The 16,756-nt window shown below is 46.4% G+C and overlaps 1 protein-coding gene across 1 annotated transcript; it reads right to left on the reverse strand.

Annotated features, from left to right (window-relative positions):
* Window positions 1-4,785: 4,785 nt before the first annotated feature.
* On the reverse strand, window positions 4,786-7,515 carry diras1a (DIRAS family, GTP-binding RAS-like 1a). Its single transcript, XM_048251493.1, has one exon. The coding sequence runs from the start codon at window positions 7,496-7,498 to the stop codon at window positions 6,902-6,904; it is 597 nt and encodes a 198-aa protein (XP_048107450.1). The 5' UTR covers window positions 7,499-7,515; the 3' UTR covers window positions 4,786-6,901.
* Window positions 7,516-16,756: the final 9,241 nt, after the last annotated feature.

Consider the following 16,756-nt stretch of genomic DNA (forward strand, 5'->3'; position numbering starts at 1 on the left):
AAAAAGTATCACATCATGCTTTGTTATTTTTGGTGAAGTGGTATTTGGTGAGTCCGACAGAAAGAAAAAATGTAGATAAATTATTTGTGAAGTGGTGTCCAATCCATGTAAACAATCAAACCAGATAACACATATTTCATTGGGAAGAGGTAAATGCCTATCCACAAGTTATTTTATCCACAGGTCTGTCTAGGTGGACAGTGTACAGTTTATCCATAGGTCTATCTAGGTGAACAGTGTACAGTTAGTCTATAGGTGGGCAGTGTACAGTTTAGCTGTCTGACTGTGATTGTGTGTCATGCCCAATAAGAAGATGTTGTATTTGTGTGTCGTGTCCAATGAGAAGGACAAGACATTGTGATTGTGTGTCATGTCCAATGAGAAGATGTTGTATTTGTGTGTCATGTCCAATGAGAAGGACAAGACGTTGTGATTGTGTGTCATGTCCAATGAGAAGGACAAGACGTTGTGATTGTGTGTCATGTTCAATGAGAAGATGTTGTATTTGTGTGTCATGTCGAAAGTGTAACAACAAGTGTTCAGTTTGAGTAAATGGACAAAATAACATAGTGGAAGGCAAGATGCTGTATTTAAACTAGACAAGATGCTGTATGATGTGACAAGATGCTGCATTTAAACTAGATAAGATGCTGCATGATGTGACAAGATGCTGTATTTAAACTAAACAAGATGCTGTATTTAAACTAGACAAGATGCTGTATTTAAACTAGACAAAATGCTGTATGATGTGACAAGATGCTGTATTTAAACTAGACAAGATGCTGTATGATGTGACAAGATGCTTGATGAGACAAGATGCTGCATTTAAACTAGACAAGATGATGTATGATGTCAGAGTTGATTAAACGCTTTTTGAAAAAATCGGGCTGATGAACATGCAATTTTAACCTACTTTGAGAATGAAAAGGAAGGCCAATTGTAATGACTCCGTCCACGGCATTCTGAATATTTTGATGTTTAAAGACCGTGTAAGGAGAACGTCTCTTCTGCCAAAGTGCACCACATACAACACCCAAAATATGACATTAAAATAGCCTGTAGAATAAACATCGCCATGCACCTCTGTCAAGTGCACAGGTGTGGCGTTAGATCTCGGGATAAACATTTGGGCGCCATCCCCTTCAATTAATGGGCTATGGGTGCCTTGAAAGCAATGCATTTGGGTTGTGTAGGCTATCACAAACTTTTGCCCAAAGAAGAAGTTCCATTCTGTCAAAATCAAGCCCAACATGCATTGCTTGGAAGCCCCCTCAAACGAGGTCAGGTTTACCATATTTACTGCGCATGTGATTCAATAGTAAATCACGATATATTGAAACTGAGCTGATCGAAATGTCCTCCTGGGTTGCGGGAGATGATGACACACTGTGAGTTTCCACTTCTTGTCCTCCCTGCTCTGCCCTTTTTTTCTAAAGAAACTTCTAATCCATTTGTCCTTCTGTACACTTATTTCGCTAAGGCTAGTTAGTAGAAGCATGAAACAGCAATGCGTAATGGCGTAGAGGAGAATTGAAATTGCAACATTTTGCAACAAATGATTCTAAACCTGCCCAGATCACGTCAGATTTTCTTGCGCTGCTGTTAATGCACACAATGGACACAAAACACAAAAGTCTCTAGCCCCGAAAGCCCAGGTCTAACGACGCCACTGTATGATGTGACAAGATGCTGTATTTAAACTAGACAAGATGCTGTATTTAAACTAGACAAGATGCTGTATTTAAACTGTGTCAGAAGTCCTCTCCACTATCAGTCTCTGGACCTCTAGTCTTGAGTGCCTGTGAACACTGATGGACCTCAGAGCAGAGCCTGATCCACCACTGGGGTAGGTTGGTATTCAGGGCACGACAGGACAGGACAAGACTCAACAGGACAGAACAGGACACAAAAGAATGGGACACAACAGAATGGGACAGGACAGGACAGAACGACACACAACAGAATGGGACACAACAGAACAGGACAGGACACAACAGGATGGGACCGAACAGTACACAACAGAACAGGACAGGACACAACAGAACAGGACACAACAGAACGGTACACAACAGAATGGAACACAACACAACAGAATGGGACACAACAGAACAGGACAGGACAGAACTGGACACAACAGGACAGAACAGGACACAACAGGATGGGACCGAACGGTACACAACAGAATGGTACACAACAGAACAGGACACAACAGGACAGACTAACACTAACTAAGTGTTTCTAAAGGACGCCTCATATGAGAGCCGCACTAACTAAGTGTTGCTAAGGAACGCCTCATATTCCCCCGAGCAGCGCAGCGACGCCGTGAGCACCGAGCGCAGTGTCCTCTGGAGGCCTAGCTACGATCCTACAGGAGCACACACACACACACACACACACACACACACACACACACACATACACACACAACACACACACACACACACACACACACACACACACACACACACACACACACACACACACACACACCTCCGGCTGGGGAGCCGATGTAATGAGACATTTATCTATTTTCATGGGCCCTACATCATCCTCCAGCCTCAGCACGGAGCCCATGAGCATTGCAAGCAGCGCAGAACGTCTCAGCGCGGAACCCATGGGTATTGCAAGCAGCGCAGAACGTCTCAGTGCGGAATCCATGGGCATTGCAAGCAGCGCAGAACATCTCAGATAGCTTGTGTGAAACCAGAACGTACTGTGCTGTGTTGTTGACATCAGCAGACGTGTTGACAGATGCTCAAACGACTGAGCGGATGGTGTGTGTGTGTGTGTGTCTGTGTGTGCCTGAAAATAAGATGAATTCCATATGAGGAGCTAGTGGAAGTCTGCTATGTCATTTGTCTCCATGGCGATGATGCTGTTCCCCTCCTCTGTCAGCGCCTGTATATGGGCGTGTGTGAAAAATGAGTCTGATTATACAGTCTATGGTCTGATCCTCCGGAAACAAAACAGAACAGTCAGGTTTAAAGCTACAGTGATGTGCCAAAGTGATGTGTGATATCTAGAAAATCCAGTGTGATATCTAGAAAATCCAGTGTGATATCTAGAACATCTAGTGTGATATCTTACACACACTAGATGTTCTAGATATCATATCTAGAACATCTAGTGTGATATCTAGAATATCCAGTATGATATCTAGAAGATCTAGTGTGATATCTAGAAGATCCAGTGTGATTTCTAGAAGATCCAGTGTGATTTCTAGAAGATCTAATCTGTCTAGTGTGTCTTTGCCCATCTAATGATCAAACGATCCAGTTTAATACACAGCTCTGTGGTGGCTTGTCCTGATCCCACTGAACCCACTCTTATCTAACTCCTCTTCCCCCTCTCTCATTCTCTATTCTCTCCTCTCTCCTCTCCTTCCCTCCTCTCCTCTCTCATTCTCTATTCTCTCCTCTCTCCTCTCCTTCCCTCCTCTCTCATTCTCTTCCCTCCTATCCTCCCCTCCTCCTCTCTCTCTGTTCTCCCCACATCAGCTCTTTCATTGATCTATGCCAGCACTGGTGAGTTACAACTTCACACTGACCAATGTAGCAGAGCCACATAAACACCCACCCACCCCACCTACATACACACACACACACACCCTACCTACACACACAGATCACCTACAGAGACACACACACACCACCAACAGACACACACATACACCACCTACAGTCTACACACACCCATCCCACATACTGTACACACACACACACACATACCACTTATAGACACACACACACACACACCAGCTACAGACAGACACACACACTCACACACCTTTCATCCTTCGGCCCTCTCATCCAGTGGCAGCTGTTCCAATGGGTCTATTCCTGCTGAAAGTTACCGTGGGGTTTCCATGCAGAATTCTAACAGGTCCAAAGCTTGGCTGGACTCCTATTGTGGGGAGATCTGATCATTCGCACGCTTTATGTGGAACTGGACACCACCACCAGTTTCCCTCCGTTTTCCACAGACCATTTGGGTTTGTCTGACAAGCATCACCAAGAGCAGAGGCATCCAGTAATAAGCAGACCATTTGGGTTTGTCTGACAAGCATCACCAAGAGCAGAGGCATCCAGTAATAAGCAGACCATTTGGGTTTGTCTGACAAGCATCACCAAGAGCAGAGGCATCCAGTAATAAGCAGACCGTTGAGATTGCGCTTCTTTATTGTTATTTAACTTGTCCGTCATCATAATAAAATCTGTAAAAAAACAAACAAAACAAGGATAAAAACAAACAGCCAAAAAAACAAAACACTGAGTAAACGCAGGGTCTCAAAGACAAACAAAAACAAAACACTGTGAGTAAACGCAGGGTGTCAAAGACAAACAAAAACAAAACACTGTGAGTAAACGCAGGGTGTCAAAGACAAACAAAAACAAAACACTGTGAGTAAACGCAGGGTGTCAAAGACAAACAAAAACAAAACACTGTGAGTAAACAAACAAAACAAAACACTGCGCGGGGTGTCAAAGATAAACAAAACAAAACACTGTGAGTAAACGAGGGTGTCAAAGACAAACAAAACAAAACACTGTGAGTAAACGCCCAGGGTGTCAAAGACAAACAAAAAACAAAACACTGTGAGTAAACGCCCAGGTGTCAAAAGACAAACAAAAACAAAACACTGTGAGTAAAACGCAGGGGTGTCAAAGACAAACAAAAACAAAACACTGTGAGTAAAAACGCTGTGGGGTGTCAAAGACAAACAAAAACAAAACACTGTGAGTAAACGCAAAGACAAACAAAAAAACAAAACACTGTGAGGGGTGTCAAAGACAAACAAAAACAAAACACTGTGAGTAAACGCAGGGTGTCAAAGATAAACAAAAGAAGCAAAGAGTTGGCAGCCCGTTCATCCAGACCATAATGTATTGCTAAGCATTCCCAGGCAGCATGCGGCTCTGTGACGGACTGGTATGGCCCAGGTCTGGCACGGGTATGGCCCAGGTCTGGTGGGTCTGAGGGCTGCACTATGAAGAGAGGTAACCAAGGTAACCAGGGTAACCAGGGTAGCTATGAGAGTAACCCAGAGAGCTGCTCTATGAAGAGAGCTAACTGGCTAACCAGGGTAGCTATGAGAGTAACCCAGAGAGATGATCCCTAGAAGGACACAGCACTGAGCAGCTGTTGTGTCTAGTTGACGTGTTGTTTAGAGATCAGCGGTTTCTCCTGATGTTATACCAGGAACCTTGCATCATAGTGACCCCTTATGCAGATGCAGCTCAGACATGGGACAGTGACCTTGCAGTAGTGATCTACGTAGTGATCCCTTATGCCTTATGGGACAGGTATCTTTATGTTGATGTTTACATAAATTACATAAAAAATAAGTGTTTAAAGTACTTATAAAGAAATAAAAAGACAATATTAGTAAAAGACTAAATAAAATGTAAAAGAATAATAACAACAACCACAAACCGCGACTCTGTGAGCAAAACTCTGGGTTCAAAAGTTAGATAAAAGGTATGAACCAGGTAAGGTCTAGCTGTGGCACACCTGGGGCAGGTAAGGTCTAGCTATGGCACACCTGGGACAGGTAAGGGTTGGACCCAGCTGTGGCACACCTGGGGCAGGCAAGGTCCAGCTGTGGCCCACCTGGGGCAGGTAAGGGTTGGACCCGTCTCAGAGCCAGCTGCAGTCTGGTGTTTTCATTTCTAACGCAGGAACCAAAACGAAAGCAAGCAGGCCCAGATGTGGCACTGGACTGGGTCTTTGAAAAGAGAATAGTCAGAAATACACAGTACAAATCTGCAAACACCTATCCACAAACCGCGTTAAGGAAGTGCATTACAATTCTTTTGCTCCAATAAAAAAAATGTTATTTCCTGTGGTTAAAAATGTAAATTGTTTGTGCTACTAACATTGAAATGCGTCCAAACACTTTTTTTTTTACTTTGCTATTCTGAATCAACTTTGTCTAAAGGTGAAGCTTGTTTGCATACTCTCAGAGATTCTGTGCAGGGTTGCAGAATGCCAGGTGAGGCCATGGGCAGAGCTCCGAGTCCCAGAGTCCTACGCACAGTCTGACTGACAGGTAAGGACCAATCAAACCATCTGAAAGTTGGCAGGGGCTCTCAGTGTGACCTATGAGAGCACCGAGAGTGTGAGATGACCCCGCCAGTGGGCGTACGCCTGCACAGAACTCAACCCTGTTGGTACATGCTATTGAACAAACACGCTAAATCAACCCAATGACTAAGATGCACACACAGAGGCTGACCAGAAGGACTGCATGCTGAAGCTCTGGAGGACGTCCAGTCCAGTCCAGTCCACATGTCGAGTAGTGCCTTGACCAGGCCCCCCTCCAGCTATGGCCCCTCTCAGTAGTATATCTAAACATCTGTGCAGTTATTTCATGGAGAGAGATGGCATGACATGGAATGACTGAAGGGGAGACTGAAACACTCTTCCCTGATTTCTACTCTTAAGCTCTGTTTTCTCTTTTTTTCCCCCGCTCTTGTCATCCTTGAGATGGAAAATGCAGCTTTCTGTGAAACCGTCTCAGCCTTGTTCCGTCTCAGCCTTGTTCCATCTCAGCCTTGTTCCGTCTCAGCCTTGTTCCGTGTCTGTGCGTTTATCATGCGCCCTCACTCTCCCCAATTCCCTTAAAGTAAAAACAGGAAACTGCACTGACGCTGGAGAATGTCTCGTCTCTGTCTCGTCTCTGTCTCATCTCCGTCTCGTCTCTGTCTCTCTCTCTGGGCTTTAGCGTGAGCAGGGCTGGGATGAGCTGGTGTGGTGGTGGTGAAGGCATCTGTAATCAACACAACAACATATTCTCCCTCTTTTTATTTGACTTTTTATTCTGCCCTTGAGTCGACCTCTTCCTCTCCTCTCCGCTCCACCTGGTCAGCGTGCGAGTCCGTCCCCCGGACGACGGCCGCTCCTACATGATCGTGCACTTGCCCTTGAGCTTGTCGGCGCGCTTCTGCTTGCTGGAGCGCTTGCCGTCGATGTTGAGGCTCATGTTCCTCTTCTTGTCCAGGTTGAGCAGCTCCTGGAACAGCTCCTTGACGTTGTGGTTGGTCTTGGCGGACGTCTCCATGAAGGCGCACTTCCAGGCCCGCGCCTGCGCCTCGCCGTCCCGCGTGTCCACCTCGCGCTGCGGCTCGTCCATCTTGTTGCCCACGAGCATGATGGGAATGTTCTCCACGTTGCCCTTGATGGCCAGCACCTGCTGGTAGATGGGCTTGAGCTCCTCCAGCGACTGCTTGCTGGTGATGGAGTAGACCAGGATGAAGGCGTGGCCCTTGGAGATGGACAGGCGCTGCATTGCGGGGAACTGGTGGCTGCCCGTGGTGTCGGTGATCTGCAGCGTGCACACGCTCTTGTCACAGCTGATCACCTGCGTGTAGGTGTCCTCCACCGTGGGGATGTACGTGTCTCGGAAGGTGCCCTTGACGAAGCGCACCACCAGCGAGCTCTTGCCCACGCCGCCGGCGCCGAACACCACCACCCGGTAGTCGTTACTTTGCTCTGGCATCTTCAGTCCTGGGGGTGGGGGCGCTTTCTCTTCCCTCTTTCACCTCTTTGTCCTGAGATCTGGGAGACAAACAGGACACCAGATGAGCAGGACAACACACAACAAGCACATTTATAATAATAATAATAATAATAATAATAAAAAGCATGTTTAGCCATGAAAAGATATGCTTAACTCATGATTTTAACAGAATAACCTGCAGACAAATTATGACAAATATTCCTTTATTTCTATAAACTGAGAGGAACACAAGGTCTGAACTCGTTGTCAGCTAGGTGTCCTAGTCCCATGCATATTATCCAGTGCCCTGATGAGATAGGTATTATCCAGCGCCCTGATGAGCTACATGTCCTAGCCCCATGCGTACTGTATTATCCAGCGCCCTGATGAGCTGGTCCCATGCGTATTATCCAGCGGCCTGATGAGCTAGGTGTCCTAGCCCCATGCGTATTATCCAGCACCCTGATGAGCTAGATGTCCTAGCCCCATGCGTATTATACAGCACCCTGATGAGCTAGATGTCCTAGCCCCATGCGTATTATCCAGCGGCCTGATGAGCTAGGTGTCCTAGCCCCATGCGACTCCCAATCTCTCTACTGTTGTCAATCATCAGGATGTGTGTTTTATCTCTCTGAACAACCAACTGACTGAACTGGGACTGACGTCTGATGTCAAACAAAAGCATATTACGCCCTATTCTGTTCAAAAATTGCATCACGATTCATTTTTTATCTCAACCGATGGTAACCTACACAGAATTGTATACATTTTTTAGCCGATTCACGCTCCATAGTTACATCCCTAACGTTTAGTATATACATCCATTTAATAAGGATTGTTGACAAATAAATTCTTGTACATTCACACGCCTCCTTTGATGAAACTCATGGAAAATGAGCCATTTAATGTTGTGGATTTTCCATGCTGCTATCCGAGGCCAGAGGCCCGCTACTCTGAATCTGTTTGTGCTGCAGTGTACTGTGAAGCATCGTTAAGCCTCCATGTGATGGACACTAGTACAAGCTGCCCCTCCACCCGGACGCCTGACCGTATGGATTTTCATTAATCTGCACAAGACGCCTCAGAGATAGCTCATTGATCGCTCTCCTAGGGGGCAGTTCTGCTGAAGTTAGCATATGGTATTTAAAGGTAAAACATCTTAACAGGCAAAGCCCAGCGCTCAGGGAGAAGCCATTACAATGATGACGGTGCTTAAGGAGGAAGGATACAAAATGGGTCTGGAAACAGAAACCAGAAATGTGGAAAAATGGAAAATGATGACGACATTAGGAAGAAAAGCAGATCCGTATGAAATATGCAGCTTGGTTTCACCGTTGCCATGGCACTCAGCCCTTTATGGTGGCGTTGCTCAGCGGCTGACACGCGCGCGGGAGTGTGCGGGAGCACAGTGGTATCTGGTGGTATGGGCTCTTTAACACATGCGTAGGTTGTATCTTGTGGTATGGGCTCTTTAACACATGCGTAGGTTGTATCTTGTGGTATGGGCTCTTTAACACATGCGTAGGTTGTATCTTGTGGTATGGGCTCTTTAACACATGCGTAGGTTGCCATGACACAGTGGTATCTGGTGGTATGGGCTCTTTAACACATGCGTAGGTGGTATCTGGTGGTATGGGCTCTTTAATACATGCGTAGGTGGTATCTGGTGGTATGGGCTCTTTGATACATGCGTAGGTTGCCATGACACAGTGGTATCTGGTGGTATGGGCTGGTTTAATACATGCGTAGGTGGTATCTGGTGGTATGGGCTCTTTGCTACATGCGTAGGTGGTGTCTGGTGGTATGGGCTCTTTGCTACATGCTAGGTGTACTGGAGGCTGGAAGCTCCACTGGAGGCGGCTCGGTCAGACTTTTGCTGTCGTCAGCAGCAGCATTACCAGTCTATTCATAGCTCATTCATCTCTCCACGCCAGCGTGAGCGCCGTCCATCCACCACGGCATGCTGGCCTCTGAGGCCTGAATAGCACAATAGCACTGGCCACGGAGTGACGCAGAGAGGTGAGGGCTCTGCAGGAATGAATCTCTGCACCTCATCACAGAGAGAGATGGAGTATCACCTCACCTGTCACCTAAAATCAGTCAGATGCTGACCCACACCGCTCCACATGTATCACCCGGCACCTTCGGTCAGTCATACCATCTTGCTCTCCCTGACCAGAGCTAAGGGATGGGACCAATTAGCAAGCTCCACCTCCCAGCTCCCCTTAATGCACTTCATGTGATCACCTGAGGTACTTGGTAAGACACGACCACTTCATGTGATCACCTGAGGTACTGGCTAAGACACGACCACTTCATGTGATCACCTCAGGTACTGGCTAAGACACGACCACTTCATGTGATCACCTGAGGTACTGGGTAAGACGGCCACTTCATGTGATCACCTCAGGTACTGGCTAAGACACGACCACTTCATGTGATCACCTCAGGTACTGCGTAAAACGGCCACTTCATGTGATCACCTCAGGTACTGGCTAAGACACGACCACTTCATGTGATCACCTCAGGTACTGCGTAAGACGGCCACTTCATGTGATCACCTCAGATACTGTAAGAACATGCAGTTGATGTGCTCAGACTAACTACTAACAGACAGTCTACGTTTGAGTGTAGTGAGAACAGACAGGCTACGTTTGAGTGTAGTGAGAACAGACAGGCTACATTTGAGTGTAGTGAGATCAGACAGGCTACGTTTGAGTGTAGTGAGAACAGACAGGCTACGTTTGAGTGTAGTGAGAACAGACAGGCTACGTTTGAGTGTAGTGAGAACAGACAGGCTACGTTTGAGTGTAGTAACCAAGTTTGAGTGTAATAGCCCAGTTTGACTGACTACGTAAGAGAGGGTTGAAAATGTAGTAATCAAGGACCTTTGGTTACGTACAGTAAGAGGGGGTTGAAAATGTAGTAATCAAGGACCTTTGGCTACGTACAGTAAGAGGGTGTTGGAAAGGTAATCAAGGACCTTCGGCTATGTAAGAGGGGGTTGAAAAGGTAATCAAGGACCTTCGGCTATGTAAGAGGGGGTTGAAAAGGTAGTAATCAAGGACTTTTGGCTACGTTTGAATGTAGTAGCCCAGCTTGAGTGATAGTAGTCCAGCATCCGGCTACATTTGAGTTGTATCCCACAGACATGCTGTGTCTGAGTTGGAGCAGCCCAGTTGGAGTTTGTAGTGAAGCTGCGTGAGACTGGGACTGGCAGCTCTTCCTGTGATCTGTCTCTGTGAGACTGGGACTGGGTGTCTCTGAGGGCGACAGGAACTGACAGCTGCCCTGATGTCCCACCTGCCTACAGCACTCCCCGACTGTCCGCTGGCCACTTTCATGGGCACTTTGATTGGCAGGTCTTAGCTGATGCCATCACAAGGAAGGGTTTTTCACCGAGGCTATTTCAGTAGGCAACAGCCCAAAGGGCCAATGAGACTGCGCCATGACACTGGTGTCATGGAGTATCAGTCACAGGGCATCAGTGGTACTGGGGCAAATAATGACATAGAGGTCACTCTCAAGGCCACGAACCAAACCCCTGTGCCAGTGTGTGGTTTTCACTAAAATGCTCCTGTGCCCATCTTGACCTGTGAACCCCCACTGGATGCCATGAGATGAGACTGTGATGAGACTGTGATGAGCTGGTGGGGTGCTGGTGGTGTGCTGGTGGTGTGCTCTCTGTATGAGTGTTGTGTGCTAATGGTGACTTTTCTTTTTGAGACTGTGATGAGACTGTGATGAGATTGAGATGAGACTGAGATGAGACTGTGATGAGCTGGTGGGGTGCTGGTGGTGTGCTGGTTGTGTTCTCTGTATGAGCGTTGTGTGCTAATGGTGACTTTTCTTTTTGAGACTGTGATGAGACTGAGATGAGACTGAGATGAGACTGAGATGAGACTGTGATGAGCTGGTGGGGTGCTGGTGGTGTGCTGGTGGTGTGCTCTCTGTATGAGCGTTGTGTGCTAATGGTGACTTCTCTTTGAGAGGGAATTTGCGGAATAATTGTCCCTCCCCCATTGTGTGTCACCGTAGCGCGGAGTGCCCTGCTGCTGCATCTACATCTGCTGCGTGTGGCCCTGGTCTCTCTACTGTGGCACTCGCGGAGTTCTCAGGTTACTATGGAAACACATTTTAAGGGCAGGACTGAGGCGAAGAGAGTGGGGCAGAGGGTAATAGAGGGAGGGGAAGAGATAGAGGGAGGGAGAGAGAGTGGAACAGAGGGAGATAGAGAAAATGAGAAGAAGTGAGAGAGGGAGAGGGAGAAAAGAGGAGAGTGGAAGTGAGAGAGAGAGGGATAGAGAGAAGAGGAGTGGAAGTGAGAGAGAGGGATAGAGAGAGAGAGAGAGAGAAAGAGGAGAGTAGAAGTGAGAGAGAGAGAGAGAGAAGAGGAGTGGAAGTGAGAGAGAGGGATAGAGAGAGAGAGAGAGAGAGAAAGAGGAGAGTAGAAGTGAGAGAGAGAGAGGGAGAGAGAGAGGAGTGGAAGTGAGAGAGAGGGAGAGAGAGAGAGAGGAGTGGAAGTGAGAGAGAGAGAGGGAGAGAGAGAGGAGTGGAAGTGAGAGCCTACATAGGCAGGAGGAAGGCGAGGGCACCACTGACATCACTTGTGACATCACACACCAGTACACACTTAGCGCCTCTCTCATTCTTCATCATCGCTGTGGCAACCAACCTGCGCAACCGGCTGCTGATGCTTTGCTGTTTGTGTCATAAGCTTCTAAAGAACAGCACAGAAAACAACCACGATGTGTCACCGCTGAAATCTCCCGCATAGTGCTTCACCCGAAACTGATAAATCACATCAATGAGAAGGATTTCCTCCTGTGTTATTCACATCACATTTGCCACTCTGACCCTTGACCCTCGACCCCACACATCACACATTACATCTGCCACTCTGACCCTCGACTCCACACATCACACATCACATCTGCCACTCTGACCCTCGACCCCACACATCACACATCACATCTGCCACTCTGACCCTTGACCCCACGCACTTCTGTACTGTTTCCACACACATGTGAGGAAAGGGGACGTGTGTGAGGATGAGCTGATACTGGCACTGCAGGGGGAGGGGGGTCAGTTTGCGTGGTGTGTGTGTGTGTGTGTGTGTGTGTGTGTGTGTGTGTGTGTGTGTGTGTGTGTGTGTGTGTGTGTGTGTGTGTGTGTGTGTGTGTGTGTGTGTGTGCGTGCATGTGTGTCTGTGTGTCTGTGTGTCTGTGTGTGTGGGTGTGTGTGTGTGTGTGTGTGTGTGTGTGTGTGTGTGTGTGTGTGTGTGTGTGTGTGTGTGTGTGTGAATGTGTGTGTGTGGGTGTGTCTGTGTGTGTGTGTGTGTGTGTGTGTGGGTGTGTGTGTGTGTGTATGTGTGTGTGTTTGTGTAGTCCCCTGGGCTCGGCTTGCCTACTGTAACCAGAGGACTTGCTCTGTGGTCTGTGCCCACGAGATTCCCTCTCTGCACTCACAAAGAGTCTAAACAAAATGACCGCTCACACACACATTCATGTGTGCACCACTGAGAACACACACACACACATTCATGTGTGCACCACTGAGAACACACACACACATTCATGTGTGCACCACTGAGGAGAACACACACACATTCATGTGTGCACCACTGAGAACACACACACACATTCATGTGTGCACCACTGAGAACACACTCTGTGTTAGCAGATAACTGAGTCATTGCCCACTCTGAACATCGCATAAGAAGAAAGGATGGGAAACCATTGGGAAAGCATTGGGAAATTATGCAATAAATCGGTTAATATCTAATAAATATTTCAAAACTTTTTATCGTCATTCTACAGTACTGTCAGCAATCTAACTTTGCCATTAACTGACGTAATTCAAAACGTTAACCACAAAACTAAACCGGTCACCTGGACCATGTGCAGTCATGCATGCATTCTTGGACTGTCAACAGATGGCCTGCTGATTCACACTGATAGGCATGCTGACGCAGTAGGCTACCAAGTGATGCAGATCTGCCTGAATCTGGCGTTTCTAATATTATTAACATCAGAGGAAGGCTTACAGGATTACAGCGTATTTGTGTGCCGTCGCTGTTTCAGAGAAAAGTGGGCAGACGATGTCATATTAATGGCCATCTCTTGGGGATGGCTGCATAAGAGTGTCTTTGCTTTACAACGGCCGTCACATTTCCAGTAAGACAGCCAACTCGCCAGCAAAGCACTCTGGGAAGTCAGCCACTGGGGCCTGCTACATCGGCCTTATGGGAACACTCATTCAAACCATTTAGCAGATTACAGCGGGATCCATTTAGCAGACTGCCCTTCAGTTACAGCGGGATCCATTTAGCAGACTAGCAAACTGCCCTCCAATTACAGCGGGATCCATTTAGCAGACTGCCCTTCAGTTACAGTGGGATCCATTTAGCAGACTGCCCTTCAGTTACAGCGGGATCCATTTAGCAGACTAGCAAACTGCCCTCCAATTACAGCGGGATCCATTTAGCAGACTGCCCTTCAGTTACAGCGGGATCCATTTAGCAGACTGCCCTTCAGTTACAGCGGGATCCATTTAGCAGACTGCCCTTCAGTTACAGTGGGATCTAATGGACTCAACCTTCTGTAACCTTGAATATGTTGTTTTTCACATTGGCTTGGCTAGCAGTAGACTGTTGTATTGGGAGTCTGACCAAGCAATGGCTGGATTTGAGAGTCTGACCAAGTCATGGCTGCATTTGCAGGAGAGTCTGACCAAGCCATGGCTGCATTTGCAGGGAGATGCTGTTAATGGGAGGACAGGATGACGATGAGAGTCCTTATTTTAGAAAGTGGGCCAAGGACACACACACAAGGACACACAACCCTCACTGGCTTCTCTGCAGCAATCTGCACACTGTGGGAAATCCAAAACCATTGAAGCAAAACAACACACACAAATCAATGTGTGTGTGTGTGCGTGTGTGTGTGTGTGTGTGTGTGTGTGTGTACGTGTGTGCGCGTGTGTGTATGTTTGTGTGTGCGTGTGTATGTGCATGCGTGTGTGTGTGTGTGTATGTGTGCCTCTTCATTCATAGCATAAGTTTGTGTAATGGGCTGCCTATCACCTTGTGTCCCCCACCTGTGTCTATCACAAGCTCCTTGCCACAGAAGAGGGCTTGCTATGTGGCAAAACAAATTAAAACTCAAACTAAGTTCTGCACTGGATGGATGTACACTTAATGTAAACTAAGTTCTGCACTGTGTGGATGTACACTTAATGTAAACTAACTAAGTTCTGCACTGGATGGATGTACACTTAATGTAAACTAACTAAGTTCTGCACTGGATGGATGCACACTTAATGTAAACTAAGTTATGCACTGTATGGATGTACACTTAATGTAAACTAAGTTATGCACTGTATGGATGTACACTTAATGTAAACTAACTAAGTTCTGCACTGGATGGATGTACACTTAATGTAAACTAAGTTATGCACTGTATGGATGTACACTTAATGTAAACTAAGTTCTGCACTGGATGGATGTACACTTAATGTAAACTAAGTTCTGCACTGGATGTACACTTAATGTAAACTAACTAAATTCTGCACTGTGTGGATGTACACTTAATGTAAACTAAGTTCTGCACTGTATGGATGTACACTTAACGTAAACTAACTAAGTTCTGCACTGCATGGATGTACACTTAATGTAAACTAAGTTCTGCACTGGATGTACACTTAATGTAAACTAACTAAATTCTGCACTGGATGGACTGTATGACTAAGAGCAACATTCTGGCCAGGACAGATTCACAGGCCAGTGTGTGTGTGTGTGTGTGTGTGTGTGTGTTGTTGCTGAGAGTATCAACAGAGCAACACCAGTTTGCTGTCCTGACAAGATAACCAATTCCAGGCGGGCAGGCGGACGTGTTGACGTTGAGCCGCTGGGCCAGTGTGTGTGTGTGTGTGTGTGTGTGTGTGTGTGTGCGTGTGTGTGTGTGTGTATGTGTGTGTGCCGAGCAAGCGGGTGAGACTCTGAGGGCAATTAGAGTCGGCCTCATGAATCACAGTGACATTTCACATCCCAGCCGGGCCTGTGCTGTGTCAATCACACTGCTCAACACTCATAAATAGACCTTAGAGGCCGGCTCTTCTCTAACATCACCTACAGAACACCACCTCACCTACAGAACGTCACCTATAGAACATCACCTATAGAACATACAAAACTTCACTTTCATATATCACCTACAGAACATCACCTACAGAATAACACCTACAGAATATCACCTACAGAACACCACCTCGCCTACAGAATATCACCTATAGAACATCACCTATAGAACATACAAAACTTCACCTTCAGAATATCACCTACAGAACATCACCTACAGAACACCACCTCACCTATAGAACATCACCTACAGAATATCACCTACAGAACACCACCTACAGAACATCACCTACAGAATATCACCTCACTTATAGAACATCACCTATAGAACATACAAAACATCACCTTCAGAATATCACCTACAGTACATCACCTACAGAACATCACCTACAGAATATAAACTACAGAACAACATCTTCAGAACATCACCTACAGAACATCACCTACAGAACACCACCTACAGAACACCAAAACACCACTAGAGAACATCACCTACAGAACATCACCTACACAATCTACAGAACACCGCCTACAGAACACCACCTATAGAACATTACCTAAGATCACCTACAGATCACAACCTATAGAACATTACCTACAGAAGATCACCTACAGAACATCACCTATAGAACAACACCTATATAACATGACCATCAGAACACCACCTATAGAACATTACCTACAGAACATCACCTACAGAACATCACCTATAGAACATTACCATCAGAACATCACCTACAGAACATCACCTATAAAACATTACTATCAGAACATCCCCTACAGAACATCACCTATAAAACATTACCATCAGTATGGAACATCATCTGCAGATTATTACCTACTTGGCATTACTACTCCAGAGCAGAGTTAACACAGTCTAACACAGAGATGCACCATGGGTAATAAGGTTATGAGAGTCCTTTAAGGTTGGCTCAACGGAGTTACACTAATGTAAAGGTTATGTAGGTTATGTACAAGATGACTGGCTCAACAGAGTTACTCTAATGTAAAGGTTATGTAGGTCATGTACAAGATGACTGGCTCAGCAGAGCTGCTGTAATGTAAAGATTATGTAGGTCATGTACAAGATGACTGGATCAGCAGAGTTACTCTAATGTAAA

Source organism: Alosa alosa, chromosome 9 (genome assembly GCF_017589495.1).
Source record: "Alosa alosa isolate M-15738 ecotype Scorff River chromosome 9, AALO_Geno_1.1, whole genome shotgun sequence".
Taxonomy (NCBI): domain Eukaryota; kingdom Metazoa; phylum Chordata; class Actinopteri; order Clupeiformes; family Clupeidae; genus Alosa; species Alosa alosa.

What these genes read in the sequence shown, in the direction of transcription:
- diras1a (XM_048251493.1), bottom strand. Translation starts at nt 7,498, where the DNA reads ATGCCAGAGCAAAGTAACGACTACCGGGTGGTGGTGTTCGGCGCCGGC.